Here is a 26,857-nt window from a genome sequence, read left to right as displayed (position 1 = left end):
ACTTTATCGACTTTCGTCTATAGACAGTCTATAGACTTTATATCAACAAAAGTCCAAATCTATAGAAAGGAAAGGTCGTCTATGAAAAGTCTATAGACTTTCTATAGACAGTCTAAAGTCATTTTTGTAAGGGAACGCTGCTCACTGCTTCTGCATTTATTAGTTTCTTCCTCATTGCACGATTCTGGAACTACAGCAGCTGGGAGAAAATGAACTTCACTACATCAAGCATTCAGACTCTATTAACCGTTACTTGTGAACAACATGACTCAAAATCCGCCTTACTCAAAGCTATAGTAACTGACTAGGTGTGTGTAAAGTCAAATGCACTGAAAAAAGATTCGAAATATATTTAGAGACTTAAAGGCAAGCTTGGACTCACGTACCCTTGAACCGCATTATTTCTAACTAGTAGCCTAGAAGTAGGATGCCACAACGTCTGCTTTATGTTGAAGATCTTTGAAGTATGATTAACATTATTGTGTACTTAGAACTACAGAATCGCGCCATTTCCGTTCTGCCACCACCCTATAATATCATGAGCACTGAACTACCGTCTCGGTGGGAACAGCAGCAACGTCCTTTTATGAGAAACACAGTGTGATAACGGTTATTTGAGGCTTCTTTAGTTGTAACTCACCAGAACATCCGTGACCGTCGTCAACTGTGCCTTGAGGGCACTTGCACTCTGCTTTTTGGTCTTTGTAGACGCATTCCCGCTTCTTGTCCTCGCATTCTCGCCTCTCTTTGGAGTTGCATGTTGTACGGGCTGAAGAAAGACATTGATTCTTAACCAAAGAACCAGACTTTCAAAAAACCAGAACCAGAAACAAGAACCAGACTTTCAAAAATTAATTCGCTAATCATGGACACAGGACAAAACTCCCTCACAATTAGGCAGTTTTTCGTACAGATATTCTTTTTTTTTCATTTGAATTGTTCAACCTGATCAAGCCGCTTGTCACGTTTACACGATATACCGCATGTAAGCTGTTTAGCTATGCCGAGACGCGTAAGCAACAGTAAGCCGCATAGACACGCCATGTGCATCCTTACTGTGATAATTAGATCCCAGCCCTGTTAGTGAACTCGTTTGTATGTGCATGGTAATAGGAAACAAATAACAAATTTATCAACTCTTTTTGGTCCCTGCAAGCTCCATCTCTGCTTCGGTATAAGCGTGATAAGGGGAATGCTCAAGAGGAAGCTTTAGCTCGGGCCCAACTCCAACGAGGCCTATTGAAATACATGTAAAACGCAAAAACCATTTTCTGAGATAGCCCCTGGACCGATTTTAATGAAATTTATTGCATTTGAAAGAGAAAGCTAAATTCTAGTGACTGTTGGAAGCGGAATTTTTATTCAATGCTTGAATTTTGTTAAAAAGATCTTCAAAAATTCGAAAGTATGAAAAAAATAGAAATACGAAGTTTACGAATTCATAGCTCTGCATCAAAAATAGATATCGCGGTTCTGTGAACGGCATCCATTAGATCATTGAAAGCGGACAAATTCGATGTGTAATTTGGTATCTTACGTGAATTTGTTACGTTGTTTACAAGGGTTCTGCAAAAGCTGTATTTCCATATTAATAAATTTTTTGAGATTCATGTGTAACTTATCAATTTTGTCCGCTTTAGATGTACTATTATATGGATTTCACAGAATTGTATTATCATTTTTCGTTGATGAGTTACACAGTTGTAAACTTCATAGTTTCGTTTTTGAAAATTTTAGATTTTTGTCAATTTTTAATAAAAGATTGACGGCCTAAATCGAAAATTCGAAACAGGCAGTCACTAGACTTTAAGATTTTCTTTTAAATGCAACAAACCTCGTCAAATTTGGTGCAGTGGTTGCCGAGAAAGACGTATTCTCCTCTTACATGTATTTAGATAGGAGCACCCGAGCTAAAGCTTCCTCTTAAGCACTTGTTTTTAAAAACCAATTCTTTCTTAGTGAGTTACCACAACTTTTTTGTATCGGGTATGTTTCTAGCCTCTTATCCCGAACCCGATGATCATGCAGCTTAAAAATGTGGGCCGATATGTGCTACCGGGACCACTGGTCACCATGTTGTTTCGAATATATAAACATATGGTATATTCAATCAATAAACATAAAATTATCCGACGGCAGAATTGGAGCAGAGGACCCCTAGCATAGCAGCTCAATGCTCAAACCATTACACCACGGGCACACGCCCAAGCGTGTGGTATAGAATATTCCAAAGCATTTTCCCCGAGCAAGCCAGTGCGTTGAGGCGCCTGGCGCGTTTTCTTGCGAAATCAATTATATGAACGCCATGCGTTCTTACGCCTACGTCGATAATTAAGGAAAGAATATTGATTTATTTAGTTTTAATACGTTTTCTGAAGAACGTTACTCGCATTGCCTGTGCGCTTTTCCCTTTGCATTAGAATTAAAACACCGAGTGGCGAAATATGTCTGGGCGTGTTCGTGTTCCTATCGCACCGAATGGTGCACAGTAGCGACTGAATTCTACGACCTCCGGTTATGCAACTCTGCTTGCCGGAACTAACCGTAACACAGCTGTGCTGACCTGGCCAGCTTGTACCATCGTTCTCCCCGCACGTAATAGCCACGGATGCTGGGGTTTCTGCAGCTCAACTCCGGGGGCACCCAGACGCGGCGCGACGGAGACCGAGGCTAAGCGACAGCGCCGACAAGACCCTCTATAGGCCTAGCCCGTGCTGCTCGCGGTCATCGAGTTGTTTCTGTCCCTCTGTGTACGCGCGCGTCACGGCAGGCTTGTTTACTTAGCCAGTTTATCTTTACTGAAATTCACACGGCCCCAAAGGCTACGAGCCTTACTTCGTGTAACACTCTAAGATCTTGCATTCATTGTTTCGCCCTTATGGGGAAATCATGAATTTTGAAATACTAAATCAACGAAATAGTCCAACGGTCAGATTCGAACCAATGAAATAAAGTACAGAAGCCCGATACTATAACCGTTACGCCACGGACGCTTTTCCCCCATAACGGCGTGTCTCACAAGTGGGTCGTAGTCTTGACAGGTTAAGCTCCGGAAATTATTTAAACCTATTTAACACGTCACCATGCGTCAAAGTATTGGCCGATCCGAAAGATGGTGCAGTAGAACAATTTGAATACGACGCTGCTCTTATACTCCCCTCACGCGAGGAGTGAAAGTGTGGTGCGTCCGCCCATATCTCACACCCAACTCGCTGAGGAAGACTGACTTTTTCTTTTGTGATTGCAAGACTTTTTTCACATGTCACAATCTTGTTACTTCTTATATTCCGTTCCTATGATCTTGTACATGAATGTGTTCACTGACCGGATCAAACAGTTCGTAATTAACCTAGGAAGTTGGGCTTGTTGGCGTTGTCACACTTGCTGTGACATAGTTACCAGCGCGAACAAGGCTACGAAAAAATAAAGTGAGACAGGATAGAGCGCTAGGCTGCAACAACGTACGACGTACCTTGGTAGTTTCAATGTGCCTAGACAGGTTCATCGCGTTCTACAACATGGTCCAAAATTTTGTAATGAACCTATTGAAACGCCCGTCTCTATTTTGGGTCTTGTTCGAAAAATAGCCAGTCGTTCTGATCCTGAGGAGTAAAGCAGATGTGTTACGGAAGGTGTTGACTGCCTTCCCTACGTGGGTCGCTCTCATAATACTAGTAAGGCAATTAAGCAGTCAGTAAAATTTGGAGTCTGATAAAGAGGAGGGTCTTGTAGTCTTGTCACAGACTTGTTTTCATGAGAAGGCACGTGCTGCTATCAGCAAGAACTTTGTTCATTCGGATAATGTCACGACGAGGGTTAAGAAGAGGGCCTTGATATTATGCCAGGATATGCATCTTGACGGCCTCAGGAAGCCTATGCTAGTCTTGAAGAGCGACACTCTGACAATGCTCTTTTCTGCCAAGACGCATAAAACAGACGTCCCTCTTAGATTAATCGTAACTGAAAGAAAGTCTTGCAAGGAGAAATGTCAAAATTGCTTCAAAAAAACCTTTAAGGGTTGCACGTCAATGACCCGTTCGTGTTGCGGAACTCTAATGAACCACTTAGCTACCTTCCGGCACATGAAAACATCGCGGAACCGTTGTTTGTCTTCTCAATTCCCGTTTAAGAACTTTTTAACTCCCTCCCCCAGGCTGAGCGTTTAATTTCTGTCACGGAGCATATCGAAGAGTCCGGCCTCGTTGACTTGCAAAATGCCGCTGGCCTTTCTGTTGACAATTTTGTGGAGATACTAAGGTTTTTTCTTTCTTGTACCCTTGTTGTTTTTGATCAAGACACATTTGTCCAAAAAAGATAGCGTGTGCGAGAAAACCCCCACATAGCGTCTCTTTTCAGTAATTTGTTTTTAACTGTTGTTGACAGTCGTACTTTCTCGTTATTTGACAATACTTTTGTAGCTAAGGTGTTTAAGTATATTGATTGTAGGAGCCCATTAGTCGCCATTAGATGGTCGCCTATAACTCTTGGATATTAGTGTCATTCTAAATGACAGCTCCCGTTGTTGGATGTACTCTCCTCCGGCAGCCAAGAAAGGGCAAGAAGCCCTTTCTTGACTGCCATTCGGCGAACTCCAAGTTAGTTAAAAGAGGCATAGCTACTGACTGCCTGAGATGCCATTGTTAAACCTTGCGTGCACCAGGTTTCCTGCAGCGTTCAGCAACAAGAGAACAGTTTATGTAGGGCTGGGTATTCCGATAACACCGTGGTGTCGGTCACTGAGAGCCTCATTAAAGAGGTAAAAGCTGACCCGACAGCGGCTCGGTGCAATAACGCACGTCCTACTGGGCCCCCTGTGACTGTGCCATACGTACACGCGGTGTCCCAGCGCCTAAAAAAAGGTGGCGAACAAGCGCGGTGTAGCTGTTATGTTTTCAGCGCCACTAAAGCTCGCAAGAATGTGCAGGTTGGTAAACAACGCCGGGAGTCAAGGTACATGCATATAGAGCATGCCACCCACTTTGTTAACTGCAATGTGGGGATGGTATGCAAGATTCCACTTCCCTGTGGAAATTGCTACATGGTACAAACAGGAAGGTGCCGGAATGACCGACTTAGGGAGCACCGGAATGCTGTAAACACTTTAGCAGGCGCTGGCCACTTGACTCACCACTGCCGAAGATGTACTCATAAATGCTCCCCATGGTTCGCCAGGCAATCAGATAGGGAAATATTCGAGGCGTTTTGCATTTCAAAAGCTGCTGATGAATGCGCAAGCGCTCCATCACTGGCACACACTGGTAAAGAAGTGTTGTACCTTGAGAAGAATCTGGTGTATGATTTGTAATGCCTTGTCCTGGGCGCTTATCGGCTTTGTGGCGCATTTGGTTGTCTCCCGCGCGGCCCATTTGCTTATGCGTCTTTCTGAGCATTTATTTGAGCATACAGGGGCCTCTTTGCGTGTTTTTCTGAATTAAGCTTGTCAGTTGAAGTCTAGCGCTCTGTCTTGTCCCACATTTTTTTTCCGTAGTCTTGTTCGCCGTAGTAACTATGTCACAGCAAATGAAAGAGTTGGTAGCTTGCGCTTCGTCCTTCCTTGTCGTATTGTCGTATTCGTTCATATTTGCAGAGTTAAAACTGAATTTCCGACAACGAGCACGCTGAGATGCCATAGCAGGAACAGAGCCTTTTCACTCACCAGAGCAACCGCCTTGCCCTGTAACCATGCCCGGCGGGCACTGGCACTTAGGTTCTTCGTTTTCGTAGACGCATATTTGTCCCTTACTAGCACATTCGAGCTCTTTGTCCTGGGTGCACGATACTCCAGCTGCGGCAAGAAAGAAAAGCCACAGTTAAAAGAAATAAAATTAAATTCTGATGTTTTACGTGCCAAAGCCACGATAAGATTGTGAGGCGCGCCGCCGTGGTGGACTATGAATTAATTTCGACCACTTGTGGTTCCCTTAAATTACACTCAATGCACGGTACACGGGAGTTCTCGCATTTCGACCCCATCGAAATGCGGCCGCCGCGGCCGGCATTTGATCCCGCGCTTTTGGCGCAATGCCAAAGCTTACACCACCACGGCGGACTAAAACATCGCAATAGGAGAAAGGCTCTAAAGTTCGTCCCACCCGGAATTTCTTCTATATAGGGAACCTTTGAATTTTGATCAGTTGACCTCCCTGCCTTTCCTGTCCTTGCTTTTTTTTTCTCTCTCTCTCTCTTGATCAGTAATGTGTACTTTTTTTTAATTATATGTTAGCTACACAAACGTTGTCGGCACAAGTGGTTTATGCGCGTCGACCTGCATAAATTTTTGAATGCAAGAAGAGCAGTAAGCGTATACTTATCATGGATTTGTTGGTTAATATGTTACCTTAGTTATAATGTTATACAGTTTTATCGCATATGTACTTGAAGTGAGTCCTATTCAACGAGAACTTCGTTCTCTTTGGTATTTCTAGACTTCGCGCGATCCAGATACTCATCATCAAATGTGGCGCTCCACGCGCTAACTTCGCCTCAGAGGTTGGGAGTGTCGACATCAAGACGAACACCCCACGTGACGCAGCTGATCGCACAGAAAAGGGAGAAGTGGGTCATGTTGTTGGAAGCTGAGAGCTCCATCCGTCTTCTGGACAGGCGCGCTATACGGAATCAGGTACAACACATGGGGGTTAATCTTTTCGTCGAGGTCCCCCGCCTTTGAATGAGCAATTATTGTTATGAATGCCAAATTCAATTATGAATGTCTCACAACATAAGCTCTGTGGTAGTGTACACGAAAATGAAGTTGTTTTCGGAGAGTTGCATTTTTTTTTCTCACTTTTTTTACACTTTGACTTTGCACTTTAATGCTCACGCATTAAAAGCCCTCTACTCACGCTCGCAGACGGAGCGGCGCAAGCGACCTCGTGTGACCCGGTCCACTTCTCGGAATCCAGCCGCGCACTTGAACCAGAAAAAGTCCTCGAACTTAACGCACTCGTTCTGTCCGTTGTAGGCCTCCTCCTGACCCTTGAGAAGACTGTCACACAGGTTTTCTTCTTCAATTTCTGCAAAGATTTAGGTTTGCCCAGAAGCATGGGATTGCTTGAATGAAGGGCTTTGTGCGGTAACTAATTCATATTTAAACACAAAAATTGAAAAGGTCACTGTGACCGAAAAAAAAGCCTACCTGTTGCAGTGTGCTTCTTGATTGGTAACTTCGGATACAGCATGCACAAGTCGCCATCGGGATGCTCGCATGTTTGAAGCTTTTTCAGCAGGTACTTTGAAAGTGGCTTTGCTGCTATAAGTCTCGCCTTGATTTTCTGCCTGTGAATCACGGAAGATGCCCAGTGATAGCTTGATTGTTTAACTCACAAATAATTTCAGTTCGTTCATATATGCCACTCGTCAGCTACAAAAAAAATATCAGTGGGGATTTACTGACCAATGCTAGATAAAATCGTTAGCATTAGGTCGCACCTTTTTGAAATCCCGGATCTAGGTTGTAAGACTTGTTCGCTACATTGTAAACTGCTGTCCAGGAACGCACTGGACAAACGTCCTGCCTCTTCGGGGAGAGAAGTGCAAGTCACGGTGATCCGAAGCAGAATACAGTCAGCTGAACAGCTTTACATATATATATTGAAAGGGGGTTTATTGCAGCTCGTACGAGGGATCGCAAGTAGCTCTTGATCGCGAGTCCTAGCCGTTCGCATCAGCAGCCCGAGCTCGGGTCTCGCGCCGCAGCGGTGGCAGTTCGCACAGCGCCACATGCATGTTACCCACTACAATTGCCCCCACGGCGAAGAGGAGCCATCCTGGCGACCTAAGGCGATGACACAATAAGGGGGTCGTGGTACGGCTTCAGGCGACTGACGTGAACGGTCTCGCGTCCACGGCGGCGTTTGTCCGAAGATGGCGTCAACGGTTCGACCACATAATTCACCGGCGATGTACACGCGACGATCCGGTACGGACCCTGATATTTCGGAGCAAGCTTTGGGCTAAGGCCAGGGGATTGGAAGGGCAGCTGAAGCCAGACGTGAGAGTCCAGGGCGAAGGACTGTGTGGGCTGCCCGTTGTCGCGTCGATCTTTGTGGATACCTTGGGTATCCGACGTAAACGAGCGAGCCAGTTGGCGGCACTCTTCAGCATGGCGAGCAACTTCGGAAAGAGGGGTGAATTCACTGGCATCCGGATGATATGGTAGCACGGTGTCGAGGGTAGTGTATGGTTCACGTCCATAAAGAAGGAAAAATGGGGAGAAGCCTGTGGTAGCCTGAACGGCGGTGTTATACGCGTACGTCACAAAAGGGAGGACATCGTCCCAATTCGAATGATCAGACGCAACATACATGGTGAGCATGTCACCCAGAGTGCGGTTGGACCGTTCCGTGAGACCGTTAGTCTGTGGGTGATACGCCGTAGAGGTGCGGTGAATAGTGCGGCAAGCGGCGAGTAGCTCATTAATAACTTCGGATAAGAAGACACGGCCTCGGTCGCTGAGCAGTTCTCGCGGTGCGCCATGCCGTAAGATGAAGTGCCGTAACATGAATGCGGCGACGTCGCGAGCAGCAGCCGAAGCAAGTGCAGCAGTTTCGGCATATCTTGTGAGGTGGTCTACTGCAACAATCATCCAACGATTTCCTTTAGCAGTGGATGGAAGAGGCCCATACAGGTCAATGCCAATCCGATCAAAAGGACGTGCAGGACACGGCAAAGGTTGCAGAGGGCCAGTCGTATGAGGAGATGTCTTGCGTCGCTGACAGGCTACACATGACCGAATGTATTTGCGGACATAAGAATACATGCCGCGCCAGTAGTAGCGCTGACGGAGCCGCTCGTAGGTTTTCAGGACGCCAGCATGAGCTTGTTGGGGGTCGGCGTGGAAATACGTGCATATGTCGGAGCGCAAATGGCGAGGGATGACTAGCAGCCATCCGGCTGATAGTTTCGGCGGTACAAGATGGCGTCCCGTAGCACGAAATGGGTGGCTTGGCGACGAAGGGCTCGAGGGCATGTAGCCGTCGAAGAACTGTGAAGAATGTCAATGAGAGACACAATCCACGGATCTTTCCTCTGTTCAGACGGCATGTCAGTAACAGCAAGTGTAGCAACCGGGCACTCTACGGGGGACGGTGGCGTTTCGTCGGATCTCATGGGCGATCGGGAGAGTGCATCGGCATCAGAATGTTGGCGCCCGGATCGATAGATGACGCGAATGTCAAATTCTTGGAGCCGAAGAGCCCAACGTCCAAGACGGCCTGACGGGTCCTTCAGTGACGCAAGCCAGCAGAGCGCGTGGTGGTCTGTGGCAGCATCGAACGGATGGCCATACAAGTAAGGGCGAAATTTGTGTAACGCCCAAACTATAGCCAAACATTCTTTTTCTGTGACAGAATAATTGGTTTCTGCCTTCGTGAGGGCCCGACTCGCATATGCAACCACATATTCCGGAAAGCCAGGCTTGCGTTGCGCAAGGACGGCTCCAAGACCAACGCCACTGGCGTCCGTATGAACTTCGGTCGGTGCAGTCGGGTCATAGTAGCGTAGAACAGGTGGTGAGGTAAGCAGACGACGCAAAGTGGTGAAGGCTTGGTCACATGCCGGAGTCCAATCGCGAAGGTCACCTGGGCCAGCCAGGAGCTTCGTCAGAGGAGCGATGATGCAGGCAAAATTGCGTACAAAGCGTCGAAAATACGAGCAAAGGCCGATAAAACTGCCGAGCTCTTTCAGTGTAGTCGGCCGCGGAAATTCTGCGACAGCACGAAGTTTGTCAGGGTCGGGAAGGACGCCGTCTTTGGAAACGACATGGCCAAGAATGGTCAGCTGGCGGGCGCCGAAGCGGCACTTTTTCAAGTTAAGTTGAAGGCCGGCGGTGGCAAGACAAGTAAGGACGTCGCGTAGACGAGAGAGGTGAGTGGTGAAATCAGGGGAGAAAACTACCACGTCGTCTAAATAACACAGGCACGTCTTCCATTTGAGGCCTCGCAGGATATTGTCCATCATTCTTTCGAATGTCGCGGGCGCATTGCAGAGGCGGAATGGCATTACCGTAAACTCATACAGGCCATCCGGCGTAATGAAAGCTGTTTTCGAGCGGTCGGATTCATCCACTGGCACTTGCCAATAGCCCGATCGCAAGTCCAAAGAAGAAAAGAATTCAGCACCATGTAGACAATCCAGGGCGTCATCTATGCGCGGTAGAGGATAGACATCTTTTCGTGTAATCTTGTTGAGGCGACGATAGTCCACACAGAAACGAATCGAGCCATCTTTTTTCTTAACGAGTACTACGGGCGATGACCAAGGGCTGCAGGATGGCTTGATAACACCACGGTCAAGCATGTCTGCAACTTGCTCGGTGATGACACGACGCTCGGTGGATGACACGCGGTGCGGACGCTGGCGTAATGGTGCGTGGTGTCCCGTATCAATGTGGTGAGAGACGGTACTTGTGCGGCCTAACGATGCTTGGTTCCAGTCAAAAGACGCGTGAAACTCATTTAAAAGAGTAATTAGCCGCTCACGTTGTGTCGGCTCGAGGTCATCGGCAATGGAGCGACAAAAAACATCCGGTGGGACTCGGTTAGATGGCACATGGGGCGTCAGTGCTGTTACGTTGGCAGTATCGACGTCGTCGGCCATGGGGAAGTGCACAATAGCGTCAGCGTCCACAGACGCGATGGTGCCAATAGTCTCGCCACAGTGCAAAACCAAAGTGCACGAATTTGGGTTAGAAATCAGTATTTCTGCAGCACCATGGTGAACCGTGAGGAGGGCGAAAGGCAACAATATAGGCTGGCGGCGAATGAAGACGGCAGCGGGTGTAAACATGACCGTCGCTTCGGCAAGCGACGCGCATGAAAGAGGGACAAATACAGCACTGTGAGGAGGAAGGTCAGTATCTGAAGCTACACAGATCCTGCTAAGATCGTGAACTTGAAAGTCGCGAGATGGCAAATCGCACAGAACGGAGAACTGAACCTCAGCACGTGCACAGTCGATGACGGCATGATGGCGCGACAGAAAATCCCAACCGAGAATGACATCGTGGGAGCAACAAGTTAACACAAAGAAATCAATGGAATACAAAATGTCTCGAATCAGCACTCTGGCAGTGCACATAGCGACTGGCTGTACTTGTTGCGCACTGGCTGTTCTAAGCAATGGAACCGAAGGCTTCATGGTCACTTTCCGCAATGCACGACAAAGCTTCTCACTAATCACGGATACAGCAGCACCTGTATCGACGAGCGCAAGGGATTTGATGCCATCAACGCACACTTCAATGACGTTAGCGGGGGAAAAACGAGGACTTTGATGTTCCGACGATGACGCAGTTCGTGCCTCAGGAACTGCGGAAATCAGTTTTCCGCCTCAGTAGTACTGGCACTGGGTCTACGACGCATGGGTGAGAGTGAGCGCCGACGAGGGGAAGGCGAGCGACGAGTGCCGTAGAGCTGTGACTGCGGTGCCGGTATGTCATCAGCAGCGTAGACTTCCGGTGGTGGTCGTGAAGGCATACGGAAAGGTCGGAAGTCGGAGCTGGGTCGTCGCGGGGTGCCCACGAAGCGCCGGCGGCAGAAGCGCACTACATGACCCGGGGTACCGCAGGCATAGCATATTGGGCGGTTGTCAGCAGTGCGCCAAGGATTTGGACCCTGCTGCTGTGCACTGAAAAAGGGATCCGCCGGATGGCGAGGCGAAGGCGGAGGAGAGAACACCGGCGGGCGAGGCGCTGAAGGCGGAGGAGAGAACCCCTGTAGACGAGGCGCCCGTGCAACGGCTTCAGCATACGTGAGAGGCGCGGCCACGAGAACCGGCTGACACGGAGGTGGAAGAGCTTCGGTCACTTGCTCTTGAATTATCTGTCGGAGCGCTGGAGCCAAACATTGAGAAGGCTTCTCCGTGGTCGGCAAAATCTAGAGCTGTCGTGCGACCTCCTCGCGCACAAATTCTTTTATTTGCGTCAGCAAAGTTGTGTGGTTGTCGCCAATAATTAATGCTGCTAACGAATCTTCCGTAGGCGGTGGGCGCCGAGCTAAGATGCGTTGTTTCCGTAGCTCGTCAAAACTTTGGCACAAATTGATAACTTCGGCCACGGTACGCGGATCCTTCGCTAACAACATATGAAAGGCGTCCTCATCAATGCCTTTCATAATGTGTTTGATCTTGTCCTGTTCTGACATTGACGGATTCACGCGCTTACACAGGTCAATGACATCTTCGATGTAACTTGTGAAAGTTTCACCGTGATGTTGCGCACGCCCCCGTAAGTGTTGCTCTGAGCGAAGCTTGCGCACAGCGGGGCGCCCGAACACTTCAGCGAAACTTGTTTTGAATGTGCTCCATGTTGCGAAATCGTGTTCGTGGTTTCGGAACCAGAGGTTCGCGACGCCGGTTAAGTAAAACAACACGTTGTGCAACTTGGTGACGTCGTCCCACTTGTTATGCTGGCTCACCCGTTCGTAAGATGACAACCAATCCTCCACGTCATGATCATCGGTGCCGCTAAAGATGGCAGGATCACGCTGGCGCAACACACCGGAAACGATGACCGCCGGAGGCTGTGGTGCATCTTCCTGGGTGGTTTCGTCAGGCATGATCGTAGCAGTCGGTATCGTCCGGCTTCGGAGTTCCAGTTTCCGAGGTCTACCCCGCACCTCCACCAAATGAAAGGGGGTTTATTGCAGCTCGTACGAGGGATCGCAAGTAGCTCTTGATCGCGAGTCCTAGCCGTTCGCATCAGCAGCCCGAGCTCGGGTCTCGCGCCGCAGCGGTGGCAGTTCGCACAGCGCCACATGCATGTTACCCACTACAATATATATATATATATATATATATATATATATATATATATATATATATATATATATATATATATATATATATATATATATATATATATATACTGTTTTTATACCTCTTCCAGGTGACCGGCTTCCCCTACTTCACACACGTACACTTTTTTCCGCTTTGGCGCTCCGAATGCTAATGCACATGCAATATCTGAAAGGAGACTTTGTGCTTTGTATGCTTCCCACATTTCGGGTGTAAATTCCATGATGCGTGCAATGGAATAAGTATAGTTGAAGCAGGAAAGAAACTTTCGCACGACAAAGGCAGACACAAACAAGCGTCTGTCCTGGTTATTCCCGTCTTCCTTCTGCAATCATTGTGGAATAAAAACTAGCCCGCTCCCAAGCATTTGTTATGCAATTTAAATTTCCACTGCCCAACGTCTATTTATTTTTCTTTCGCTATTAAAAAGTTTGCCCGAAAGAAAAGATGTTTCACTCACGTGCAGTTCAGTATCTCAACCTTAAAAACTTCTGTTCCTATACTCGTTTTCATCTGCAAAAGGACGATGGCAGCAGAAGGAACACTCACACACTGTTTATGTTCGATGCACACACGCCCTAAAAGGTTTACCGGCATTCTCAGATAAACAAAGCGGCTGGCACAAGTGATTTCGTGTTTTGTAAACACAACTAATAGTGACACGCACTTCATTCGGAATTACGTTAACTGACGAATGGCAAGTGCAAACTGCTACCTTGGTGACAGGGTTTTAGTTGTGCGTGCGGTTCGTTTCCAGAAGTGATTACGATGATTGCAGCGGATAAGCAAACGTTACCAGGATGTATAAGCAAGCCTCATGCATAGTAATATAGCCAGTATTTCCTGTTAACAAATCCGTAATTATACGTTTGCACTGGATAATCGCAGTAACAATAAGTACAAAGCCGATAAGTGCTCCTATATAAGCATAGCCTATCCGCCACACTTTAAGGACTGCTGCCGGTCTAGGGGGGGGGGGGGGGGGCGAACATTGAGCCTATTGCAATATGAGTCAAAAACTTCTGTTTCGGGTCATAGTATTCGATTTAAATATGTGGTACGACTTTTATTTTTAATATGCGCTGTGATTTACGGGTCTAAGTACATGGAAATTTCAACTGCCATGTGTAAGTCACCCAGAAAACGTTGTGACCTATCACTATTTGCTCACACGCAAGCTCAACAGCTAAAGCGCATCGCGTGCATTAAAATAAACATATAAATGCTGTTATTATTATTATTATTATTATTATTATTATTATTATTATTATTATTATTATTATTATTATTATTATTATTATTATTATTATTATTATTATTATTATTGCCACATTTCCTCTTTCAGTTTTTTGCTAACCTTAGAAGGAGGTGAATGTTCGATATCCCGTTTAATATTAGAAGCGCGTTTATTAAAATATTCTCATTTGGTTCCGCTATGGAAATTTTGCTCTTCGGACATCCCTATACATTTAATGAAATTGTGCATACATTTTGTACAGCATTTCAGCTCGACCCAAAATTAGGTCATTTTTTTAGCCGCAGAGACATTTTTTTAGCTTGGCATATCGTCTTGAAGCTAACGTAAGCACACCTGTAAAATGTAATCACTTAGAACGGTGTGAGCTTTAACAAGATTTCCATGCGTGCAAAGTCTAAAATTTGGAGAAATGCAAACAACGTCAGATATTCCGCATTTAAGGATCATTCACGGAATTTTATCTCAGAGATGCAAAGCATTACCTATAATCAGTCTCTAACCGCAATAATTTTCTCAAATAAAAAGACCGATTTGCATTGTCACTGTGCCAAAGATAGCATACTTTAAAAATGGGAGGAAGCAAGATTACGAGAGATCGTTGCTTACCGCTTCCAGGACACGGCGCTCGTACAAGTTGCAGTTGTTAGCGTCGAGTGAGATGTTAGGCGTGAAGGAAACAGTGTAGTAATACTCGTCTGAAAAAGAAAAAAAGAAAGATTACCTGTTGAAAACAATACAGCCAGCCTCAATCTTCACATATTCCAAGCCACAGCAAAGAATATTCTACAGCATGTGGAGGCGACAGACCTTGAGTGCTCCGCTGTACACATGCTGCTCCTGGAGTGTGATTGATCTCAGCGTCGGTCTTCATTCGGTTTCACTCTCTCTCTCTCTCTCCCATGTCCGCCATTTCACACTTGTAGAGTAACAAACCTGATAACGTCTAGTTATCCTCCTTGCCTTTCATCCCACGCTTCCACCCCCTCTTTCTCTCTCCTTATGGTTTCTCCCTACCTCGCCACGCTCTCTGACATGCTAATCAACGGGGAAAAGACCTGGGTACCTGAACGCCCCTTCAAAGCCGATTCCTATCAATAGCTCTCAAAGGTCGATAAGATCAGAGGTATAATCACTGTTCAACATTTGTATACAAAGGGAGAGATGGTTAGCAGACTCTCCGGTATTTGATCGGGATCACACTGTCACTTATTGTAATATTTCAGTAAGCGTGTATAATGTCAGCGCATTCAGATAGAGGTCAAAGCGGAAGAACTTGACAGAATACGATGAATGTCTGCTCCCGTCAGGTATAGCTGAAAAAAGTGGAGCTCGACGTGGAGTGATTACAGCCCGTTGCGTTGGCTCAGGCCTGTTCAAGAGGCCGCGTGCGAGCTCCCAGGAAGAAACTGTCAGCTATAATCACTCGTCTCATAAGAATAAACATTCCAGAAAGAAACTTTCCAGATCTCAGTTGCTGCTCATTTAAACGGAGTGGTTTGATAACGATGTGCCGCATTCTTAAATTGCTCAAATCTCATGGTTACCCAAAGCAAACCATAACGATTTTGATGCGCTCCTTACCTCTGAAAAAGGTGTGCAAATATTCACAACTTCCGAACCCCGAATCGAATAGTCATTATTCATCAATGCATATAATTTACGGATACCTTTCGAATATTTAAAATTGTCGACCGCGCGCTATCAAACGTAAAATTGGTGAAGGAAAAGATACATTTAAACTCTGCAGGCATAGTGTATAGCATAAAACGTCAGAACTCGCGTTATTTTTATTCTCCGAAGATTCCTATGCACGCGAACAAACTGTTCGTTGTTTTTAATTGATCCACTTGTGCTTTTTATAATGCTTGTGCTTGTGAAAGTTGTGGTAATGAGGAAACCTTTGAACATGCCCTATGTTATTGTCCTGGCTACAAGTCCCAGAGATGCCGGTGTTGGCACGCCTCAAGGGCCTGCCGTTTTCTGAGCTGATAATCTTGGAGTGCCGGTTGCTAGTCTTCACGCCAGAAGGCAGCAGAGGCGCTACTGAAGTTCTTCCGGTCAAGTGACCTAGTTGAACGACTGTGACACTACCGCGTTCCTTCGTCGGTATTAGTGTTTTTTTTTCTCGTTTTTTTACGTTGCTCTCTTTCCCTCTCTTTCTTTCTCGGTGTGCACCTTTATTCTTTGCCTTTCTGTCTCTCCTTACTCCCTCTCCAGTGCAGTTTAGCAGGCTAGACCTCTACCTTTCACATCTCATCTTTCTACCTCTCTAATAATGCTTCATAACAGAACCTTACTAACTTAATGAATACTAGGATGTAAACATAACATTATTTTAATTCTAAAGAGCGCGGTTTCTTATTAGAAAACTATTTCAAATGTATTTGACAATCCTTTCGATACCATGTTGGCACTATTCGCTTCGTATGCGGTTCTGTCTCAAAAATTGCGATTCGTACACCCCTAGAGCTTACCTGCAAGTATTGGCTTGAACGAAATTGTACTGTATTTCTAGCCAAATACTGTACAATATGACCATCTAGTTCGGGAGAAATGGCGTACGATATTCAGCGTGTGCTCTGCTTCAAATGTCAAGGCCGCATTCACTGCAGCCTCAGCCATCCATTAGAGTAATTTAGCCAGGATGCACTTTCAGTGTCTTAAATTGCACCTCCTTATCTGAAAAATAACATGCGAACTGTTCGCTTCTGTGCATGTTACCTCCCTACCCTTAGCCGCATGTACCTGGTGTTATCTTTAGCAAGCGTGCATCATTGAGTGTTATGACACTCTGAGGCTTTTCACTCATGACTGCATTACCTCATAATATGAAACAATAATGATCATATATATTTTGTATGGTTATAACTTGTATCTACATCTAGTTATTACGCAGCTAACCAGTTATGTGACTGATATGCGTTATCTATATTACCAGTATGAGCACTGCATTAATTCATCTCAGCTCACCAAGCCGCACAAGCCCACATAGAGTACGTGAATGTAAAGGACTTCACTGCCAGTCTGCAGATACGAAAGATTAGAACGTCTTTCTGTCTGCTGTTTCCTTTCACTCGTTTTTCTTGTTCTGAATTTTCGCGCTACAAAAATAAAATCTTACGAGCTACACGTACGATGTGGCTTGTCTAGAGCACGTGATATTTCTGGAAACTTTGCTTCTTCTCTCGCGGTTTCTCCAGGTGTGCTTGCTCCAGCGACGATCATTCCGAGAAATCTTAGTTTCCCTCATGTATACTCACTCAGAGTGCACTCCCTGATGTAAATTTGGCCCGGCTTCCTAGTAGTCCATGGACAGGAGCAGCTTTGCTTTCCCATGTACACGTCACAGTCCGTAAAGTTCTCGTGACACTTATTTTCGGTGCATCGACCTAAATAAACAGCACATTAGAGCAATGGTTAATTCTTGATAAGAAGAAACAGCGGCTTCACTTTGCGTCAGATCGAACAGGAACAATTAGATTGGAACGTCTAGTCCCGCCCAGCAATATCTATACAGCTGACTCCTGTTAACCGGAGGCTTTAGCTTCCCTGTCCAGATTCTCTTGTTGGATTTTGGATTTTGGACCTTCTTGCCCAAGTGCACGTGAAACGCAGAAACACTCTCATTCGAAAACTTTAGAGGAGATGTGTATGAAAGATGGTCCATTTAAAAAAAAAAGAAGCTGAAATATACTGGCTATTACAAGTAGATGTTCTCTTTGGGGCTTTATGGTGCGAGCGTGAAATAGACGGATGCGGGTGAGTGCCATTGCGAAACAAATAAAGAGTCGGTTTGAAGATTTCCACTGGTATCTGGAGCTTCCGACTCATGCACCGCTTGAACGCAACTAGTCCCCTTGGACGCCCGTCGCGGTTCGACGCAAAAATTTTCGGCCCGAGCTAACGCATGGCCACAAATGCAGCACATAAGGAGCGCGAGACGCCTGGAACCCTTTCTCAATCATTCCCTGCTCGGCGCTGGTTAAGTGCATGGGGCTCAAAGTTCAAGAAATTAAATGTCTCTCAAAGAAGCGTAGGTATCATTTAGAATTTGTAGATATATGAAAACGACCTATTTGGAAACATATCGGGCAAATTCCAGCCACGCTATAATAATGCTATACGTTCCTAGGCAGCTTGTTCTTTTGAATAGGTAAACCGTTGATGTAATGAAACCGCACAGGAACCTGAACATTTATTACGACGTCGCTGAAATTTGCTGAAAATTACCCGCAATGCGGGATTTCCATATATTGATCAAACTCAAACGGATGCCATACTTCTTGGATAGAATTGACGTTTCGATCTCTCATGCCCATCCAATTACGCTGTGCCGAGCGAATGCCGACGCCGAGAGAGATCGCGCCAAAGGTGTCGACTATCTCGATCACCGCACGTTCAATAATAATAATAATATTTGGGGTTTTACGTGCCAAAACCACTTTCTGATTATGAGGCACGCCGTAGTGGAGGACTCCGGAAATTTTCCGGACCACCTGGGGTTCTTTAACGTGCACCTAAATCTAAGCACACGGGTGTTTTCGCATTTCGCCCCCATCGAAATGCGGCCGCCGTGGCCGGGATTCGATCCCGCGACCTCGTGCTCAGCAGCCCAACACCATAGCCACTGAGCAACCACGGCGGGTCCCCGCACGTTCAACACGCGGCTATCTAGAAGTGACTATACCGCCTCTGTCATGACGATCAGCTCAGCGCAACATTACGCGAGGCTGCGTTCATCGCAACAACCATGCGTTCGATTTATGCAGCATTCCATAATCACACTGCTGACGCAGCGTAACGTCCTGCATTTTAATGTCTTTCGCTGTGACTTGAAGCAAACATACACTAAGGTCGAAATTAACTTCTATGCGTTCAGAATTACCAATCATCTTTTATCACTACCATACTCCTCTATACGTATCCCGTTGTACGTGCATTGATGAAAGAAGTACCTAAAACGTCGTTACAATAAAAATTCAACTAATATCTTGCACCACATGTCGAGATCGCTTATCATTCTGAAGCTCTGCAGTATTTAGCCATTTCCTTAGAGCGTTCTACACATCTAAAACCATATGATGACTGCGAAGTATTCATCATGCTTACAGCGCTTAAACTGAGCAGATGTGAAAACACTGATCAAGTGAAGATAAAGCCAGTCGGCTTTGTTCTTGAGGGTATTCTTCTTTACGAAACATAATGAAGTGGAAGCTTGGGCGAGTTCGCGATTCAATATCGACATGACTGCACAGCGCAAAAGACGAGGACAGAAGAAAGGACACGACACAGCGCCTGATGTGTCATGTCCTTGCTTCTGTCCTCATCTTTTTGCGCTGTACAGTCATGTCATTAAGGAAAGCACAGCCAGCAGCGGCTCTGGCCGTGCGGGGGAAAGAAAAAACAACCACATAGCCCACCTTCGCGTATAGCGTTCGCCGCAAGCTTTTCTCGGTAAAGATTACGGTTGCTTAAGATGCAGTTGCCGGGAAGGGGCAACTGGATGGCCGGTCTATATATAACGCCGCGCGTCGCGGCGCTGCCAGTCGGTGCGGTGATCGGTGCGATGCCTCAATATATTGCGAAATGAAAACACGTATAGAGCTGCGCTCAAGTTTCTCATAAGGGAGAATCGTAATCATCGGCGGATTTTTGTCTCTCTCAAACAAATGTTTCCTTTCTTTATTTCCTTTATTTTATTTAGGTTGCCGTTCGGTACAAATGGAGGATGCGGAGATAAAATATGCATGAAAGTAACTTGAGGTGTTCTCGACACCCTACCAAGTTCCATATGGAAACCACGAAATGATGCTTACTTGTGCACAAGCCGTTCACTAGCTGGTGATTACGCGGGCATGCGCAGATTATCTTATCTTTCTCCACGAGGCATGTCTGGCTGGGAAGGCAGGTCTTCTTTTGCTCTTCACTGCAGGCCTGTGCCGTCCACGCAGCTGAAATTATGGGAAAAAAAAGAATCCCCAGAAACAATTAGGACTGCTTACGCGTGGGGATGCAAAAGCAGTATAGCCCAATTGCTTTACCGTCTTGAATTCGGGGGGTTTACGCGGTAAAACCACAATTTCATTATGACGCACGCCGGTGGGGGACTGCGGATTAGTTTTCACCACCAGGCGATCTTTAACGTGCCGCCAATGCACGAGACACGACTGTTTTTTTGCATTTCGCTCCCATCGAAATACGGCTGCCGTGGTCGGGTTTTCATCCCACAACCTCGTGCTTAGCAGCGCAACACCATAGCCGCTAAGCCATCGCGGTGCGTTGAAATGTTTTTTTTTTTTTTCACGAATTCATGCGCACGCAAGTGCTCACCTGCATTCTAACTGCGTCTCGGTCAAAACAAATCAAAACGCACCGGGCGTCTCGACGCGATGTCACGTGGGCAATGACGCACGTACTAGGCACACCTTTGGTCAGCCAGAACCGTGGCGTTGCCATGGCGTTGTAGAAGCGTGATCGTTTCGCCCTCCGGAGGCCCAGGTTCGGTTCTCACCCAGACCGAAGTGTGCCAATCTTTCCTTTCAAAACCTTTAATTTACGTTGTTTACAGTAACTTCTCTGAGAAATTTCCCGACAGTGCGAGGATTTTTTGACGCTTCTTATCTTTGCGCCGTTGGAAATGTTTCGTACCATCATTGGTTCATTCCTCCGTCTACAACGTATTTTAGCGTAATGGGGCGTGTAATGCTTTCGCATTAAAAAAGAAGGAAAGTGAGCACTGTAATCAGAACAAATGTGCAAGATATTTACGTTTTACAGAGTACAATATCAAAACGAAGCAACACAATTAATGCATAAAGCAGTGGTTGTTTACAAGTACAAGCCGCCACATAGCCAAGATTTGGTGGCAATGTTCAAAGTTGCAGAAAAGAAAAAGTAAATATGACCCATTCCACTCAGTGAAGGTGGATCACCAGCGAAGGTGTTTAGCGCACGACACAGAGATGACCCAAAATTCAAAATTAAATTATGGGGTTTAACGTGCCAACACCACCTTCTGATAATGAGGCACGCCGTAGTGGAGGACTCCGGAAATTTCGACCACCTGGGGTTCCTTAACGTGCACCTAAATCTAAGTACACAGGTGTTTTCGCACCCATCGAAATGCGGCCGCCGCGGCCGGGACTCGATCCTGCGACCTCGTGATCAGCAGCCCAGCACCATAGCCACTGAGCAAGCACGGCGGGTAGAGATGACCCATAATAGTGAACAAAGGTATGAACATATTTACGAACAAAGTACGAACTCATCCGTGGTCATCGTGGTGATATAGATGCGCTCACACAATGACAACGAAGACAGCGCTGTGCCCATCTTTGTTGACTTAGTAATAAGTCTTTTTTTTCTTTTGCACTACTCGCCTCAAGGATGAATTACACTGTGCCTGTGTTATTAATTTAATGATCGTAAAGCAGCTCAGAGGTTGCAGATCACCTGTGAGGCGGCTTGCTGAATTCAATGCAACAAATAAAGAAGGACAACTTTTGTGCATGTCAGCGTTATTTCGTATCTTAAGTGCCAACTTTTGCCGAAAGTCTCAGCTGGGTATAGGAAACAGCAGCACATTGGGGGGTTTTCATTCATAACTTATTATACTGAATATAGCCGAATATTGCAAAAGACAACAAAACGTTCGTTGTGCTTTCCTTTGCATCAAACAGAAAATACCTTTTCCTTTTAAAAGGGGTGCAATTTTTGTCAGTTCAGAATTTCTTAAAGAGTGATATGCATTCATCTGGCAGTCAGCGGCTTACTTTTTTCAGTAACTGTTCTGTGCTTATTTACCTCACACAAGAAGGCACTAGAATTTTGTGTTTCCGAGACTGCACTACCGTTTGGAAAACTCGCAGTTTGTACACTTTAAACTTTAAGGCACAGCAGAACTTTAAGGCACGGCACAATAGAGCTAAATAAGCATTCCTGTCCCCCTGCTAGCTCTTTGTGTTAACCTTTGAGATGGTTCCTTTTTTTTTTTTTGCAGCACTGAAGAGGAGCCTGGGGGGGGGGGGGGGGGGGGGGACGCAGTGTTGACCAATACTTGCATGAAGCAACGGAAGAATGGCCCACTGCTGCTGACGATTGTGTCGAGATCAAGCTGATAGCATTGCTATGAGCCCGATAGCTGAAGCGAGTGGATTGTACACACAATATATTAGGTGATAACGAAGTGCAGCCGGGTTATGATTACCTTTGCAAGTAATGCCGTCTTCAGCGACCACCTCGTTGTATTTGCACCTGCATTCGTATGCTCTAGCCGAGCTCTCACTCTTCCTGCATCCATCGGGGCAGACAAGCTTAGCTTCTTTTGCAGTGCAAGCATCTTGAGAGGAATGAAAGGAGAGCAGATTAATGCCAACTAAACAAAAAGCAATACGAACGTTCTTGTCGATAGAGAGCGACCCGCTTAATAATTCGTTGCTATTCTGTTTTCCTACGTGACCTCTGAGCTGGCAATGCTAAGCCAACAATCGCTGCCCGCCTGTTTCAGCAAAGAGGCCAGCAATGAAGCAACGAGGTTCCATGTGCTTGTTTTTTTTGCTTATGGAATAATTAACACTGGCCGACAGAAAAAGAAAACGCCTTTTTCTCTCACGAAAATCAAAATTTCATTAACTGAGGAACACGGCCGAGATTAGCCGCAACCAACAGCATCACGGTGCGCAAGTGCGTGGTTACACACGCGCAATTTGTACGGTGTGTCCTTTTCGTCACTTTCCCATACCACTTGCTTGCTCTCCTCGCAAGGAGCTCAATTTTTTTTCAAATAAGTCTGCCCCTTTCTCTCTGCATCTCTTTTTTTATTCTCGAATTAAGTGGTTTAAAAAGAGGGAGTTGAAACCTAGAACTGCTTTAACGGTCATTCTGAACCTCAAATCTTTTGTCTTCAGCTCAAAATCTGTCATTCTCTTAGGGAATGCAAATCTGTTGCAATAAAAAACGAAGCTTGGAGACACCGAACATCGAAATTTTGAGTTGCAGGACGCTCATCGAGTAACGCAACAGATGTAGCGGTATACTGGTCACGGCAAATGTGGCCATCGACCCGTCATCACATTGCTAAAACTTGTCATGCCCTTCCCGCTAACCTAGCACATTTTTACTTGCTCAAACAAGCTGAATTCAGTTCGCAGCGTAACGTCAAATAATATTGAAAAATGCCTTGATTACTTGATTACGACTATTTCTCGCATATGGACACATAATTTTTTTTTTCCAGTGAACAACCAGTGAGTAGTCTTCGATGAAGCTACTAGCAATAGTTGCTGCCCAAATCGACGTCCCCTCGACGTTTTCCTCTGTTTAACAGAAGCATATCTCGAATCCTAAGCCTATGCGAGCTGCTTGTTTTACCATGTTTCACGATGCTTTAGACGTCACTTATTATATCGCTCTTACCTTGGCATTTTCCGTCCGCTGCCATGATGCTACCAGGCGAGCAATAAGTGTTACTTGGAGGAGCCGCTGAAAGAGAAAAGGAGAGCTTGACACTTTCAATTTTTTTTACTTAAGAAAACACATTGCGGGACCAGTTGGGGATGAACAATTTTTCTCTTTCTTAAGAAAGTTATCCAACGCTGATCTTTTTTTTTTTTTTTGACGAGAACACAGAAAGGCATCCCATGAAGGAAGCTGACTCCAACTATGTTTATTGAAACTGACACGCGTTACATTTATCAAGAATGAAGGCACTGAAAGCACGCGCATTAATGACTGCAGGAAAAACCTATACACATAAAACACAGTGTATTAAAGTGAGCACACTGCGTATTATCGCCTTTTGTTCAATAATCTGAATGTGCTGGGACGCAGGGAGACTGATGTGGTGCTGACGCACGTGTCGCCTCTCCCCATGATGAAAAAGGTTTCTGATAGCTCACGACTTAGTCTGTCCTTACTTCTGGTTGGAATCATGAGTCCCTCAAGTCGTGGCTCACAGTTTTGGTGTGCTTATATCGTTGCAAGAGCCGCAACGGGTGGCCAGATTCTGGAACGAGGCCGGAACGTCTCCTGACGATCTTACGCGTTTCCTGGCACGTCCGTTGGCACAGAGCCCAATTTGACAGACGTAAACTTTGCCACATGAAAGGAGGATCTCCTAGACAACAGCGGTACAACACCATACGTACAGCTTTGCGCATTTAATACCATGGCGCGTGTGTTTCTTACCAACAACAACAACAACAACAACACAACACGGAGACAAGAAGGTAGCAGCGCCATACCAGTGGTTATCCCATAAATCTATAGGGTGTCCCACAATCTGCAAACGGTTGGCAACAAGCACGCCACCCCGATCCCCGATGGTCTTCTCTGCACAAGGTAAATATATAGACCAAGGTGTGCCCCAAGGTCCGCAGTGGCAGCCCTGCGACTTCCGGTTGATGAATGAAATTCGCAAAGCCGTAAGTACTCTGTGCCACGGGTGTTGTCTATGAGATCCCCCTTCCATGTGGCAAAGTTTATGTCTGTTAACGTGGGCGCTGTGTGAACGAACGCGCCAGGGAACATGAAAGACCTTTAGAAGACGTTATGGCCTCGTTCCAGAATCTACCCACCCATTGCCGCTCTCGCAAAGGTACAAGTGATCAAAACTGTGAGCCACGACCTGAGGGAATCAACATTATGCCAATAAGTAAGGAAAGCTATCGCAATCCTTTTTTTAACATGCAGAGAGGCGATTTATTATGATGTGGTGCTGCCGCACCACATCAGCCTCCCGGTGTGCCAGTGAATCAGATTATTAAACAAAAGGTGATAATCTGCAGTATGCTCACCCTAATGTGCTGTTATTTCTTTTGTGTGTGTGTACTTTTTCTGCAGCCAGGAATGCGCATACGCTCAGCGCCTTCATCATTGTTAAATATAACGAGTGTTGATACCAATGAACATAGTTAGAGTCAGTGCCCGTCCTGTCACAACTTTGTGTCTTCGTCAAGAAAAGCAGCACTGGGATAATTTCTCAAGAAAAAACAATAATTTTAAGGGCACAATAATGACTTGTTTATAGAAACTATATTTTGTTTATAAATATTGCTCAATAATGACTTTCCAAAAACAATGTGAAGATAGCGTCGAACCAGCCCAGAGGCAGATCAGTGCAGTCACATTCTGAATACGAACGGTCTGCAGATTTTGAGTTTTGCGAGTGTACACAAGTCACCACTTTAAATAAGCGTGTCCTTAAGAAAGGTGGTACTCGTAAACGCGCCAGTACTAAGCATTTTGGCTTATTGACAATTCAAGCAAATCTGAGTACTCGAAGGCTCCCATAGTCACTCATACAACCACAGACCCTCACGCACCGGTACAAATATAAGTTTCCGTTCAGTGTTAAGGTAGCTACAAGATTTTTTTTTCTTTTTACTTACCTGAGCCTGCAGCAGAAAACGAAGTTTACTTTATATCCCATCTTGTTTTACTTCATGTACTTTATTGGCCACAGGCTCTCAACATATTAAATGGCTTAGCTATTTTGAGTGCTAAGATGATATTTGACTACATTGTTAAAATCTGTCACAAACACTCTATCCTGAAGACATGTGGCCAGTGTCCAAGCATGTTGTCTTCAAAACATTTAAAAATGTCCGTATACACTCCTTTATCAAAAATTCATAGCACCTTCCCCAAATATGCAGATTAGGCCTCCAAAGGGATGAGGTCATAGTTATGTATATAAGAAGAGGTACCGGCCTTGTGATTAACTGCTGTCGCATTTACTGCGCTATAGGCTCCTTTTCATACATTACCCCTGTCACGGAGAATTGACGCACTCTGCCTAATGGCGAATAATGTGAAAAAAAAAACATTAAAACTATCCTATTAAAGGGTATTTGTAGATTGCCTCTATGAAGTAGGAAATGGCTCGGTCTAATCGGGAGTGGAGGCTTGGTAAACCAAAAAAGGAAGCAAATGCGAAATATGGATATTAACGCACAAGTTAAATTTCAGCGCAAGTTCATCTGAACCCCATGCGAACGGTCATTTTGTGGACAAAAGTGGTGAATCACAGAAGTTCGTTTTCGGCTGCTTTTCGGTAGCCGGATTCAGCAGCAGCCACGAATCAAGAAGTCTCAACAAGAATTCTCAACAACAGGGCCGGTGAGGCCCTGTTGACTCGTATATAGCTGGCTTCGGTATAGCCACTTTCGACAAATGGACATACTACGCGCCGCTAACAGATATCGGTGCTGCCCTAGACTTGAGATTAAAGACAGCATTGCCTATACCTGAGCAGTCTGCAGAGCTCCATCCTTGACAGCAGCGATTATCCTTCTCAAGCCAATTTTTCTCGCAGAGTTCCTTGCAGGTCAAGTCAGGACGCAGGCATGTTGTAGCTGAAAATCGATGTAAAATGGTTTCACTAAGATTACTACAATGTTTTATGCTATCTAGAATTGCCCTCACCCATGTTGGGAAGCAGAAATGACCAGTGCTGTAGAATCGCCGTAAATCTGCTTACAATCACAACATAATTGAAAGACGAAACGTTCTTTCCATTTCATATAGTCACTGCACCTTGTATGGCCACACGATAGCATGCTGTTGGGCCACACATAGATAACTACATTTGTCGCGCTAAGCAGAAGAGCACAAAAGGCCCACATAGCCTCGACGGGCACTGCTCAAACTGACAGGGTCGGTGAACTTGCAGCGGCTGTCCCGGCTTTGGGTGGATTACTTTCGTGGTGTCCTGTTCTGCGCAACAACAAAAAAATCTACTTGTTTATTATATAGGAGAACCTCACTGTGCCTTGCAAACAGCAGCCGGCTAGATCGAACTTATGC

At 45.7% G+C, this 26,857-nt stretch overlaps 1 protein-coding gene across 2 annotated transcripts in view; it reads right to left on the bottom strand.

The window, feature by feature from the left end:
* Positions 1-26,857, bottom strand: part of LOC142582545 (uncharacterized) — a 386,945-nt gene that overhangs the window by 96,084 nt on the left and 264,004 nt on the right. For both annotated transcript variants that reach the window (XM_075692387.1, XM_075692389.1), the window contains 11 exons: positions 26,299-26,406; positions 23,468-23,533; positions 22,260-22,391; positions 19,870-20,004; positions 17,314-17,442; positions 14,660-14,748; positions 13,256-13,308; positions 7,139-7,278; positions 6,846-7,016; positions 5,657-5,785; positions 641-769 (listed from right to left, as the gene is read on the bottom strand). In XM_075692387.1, coding sequence (XP_075548502.1) covers positions 641-769; positions 5,657-5,785; positions 6,846-7,016; positions 7,139-7,278; positions 13,256-13,308; positions 14,660-14,748; positions 17,314-17,442; positions 19,870-20,004; positions 22,260-22,391; positions 23,468-23,533; positions 26,299-26,406 — 1,281 coding nt within the window. The remainder of the gene's footprint in view (positions 1-640; positions 770-5,656; positions 5,786-6,845; positions 7,017-7,138; positions 7,279-13,255; positions 13,309-14,659; positions 14,749-17,313; positions 17,443-19,869; positions 20,005-22,259; positions 22,392-23,467; positions 23,534-26,298; positions 26,407-26,857) is intronic.

Source organism: Dermacentor variabilis, chromosome 5 (genome assembly GCF_050947875.1).
Source record: "Dermacentor variabilis isolate Ectoservices chromosome 5, ASM5094787v1, whole genome shotgun sequence".
Classification (NCBI taxonomy): domain Eukaryota; kingdom Metazoa; phylum Arthropoda; class Arachnida; order Ixodida; family Ixodidae; genus Dermacentor; species Dermacentor variabilis.
The sequence above is the reverse complement of the archived record's forward strand: the minus strand, read 5'-3'. Positions and strand labels throughout refer to the sequence as shown.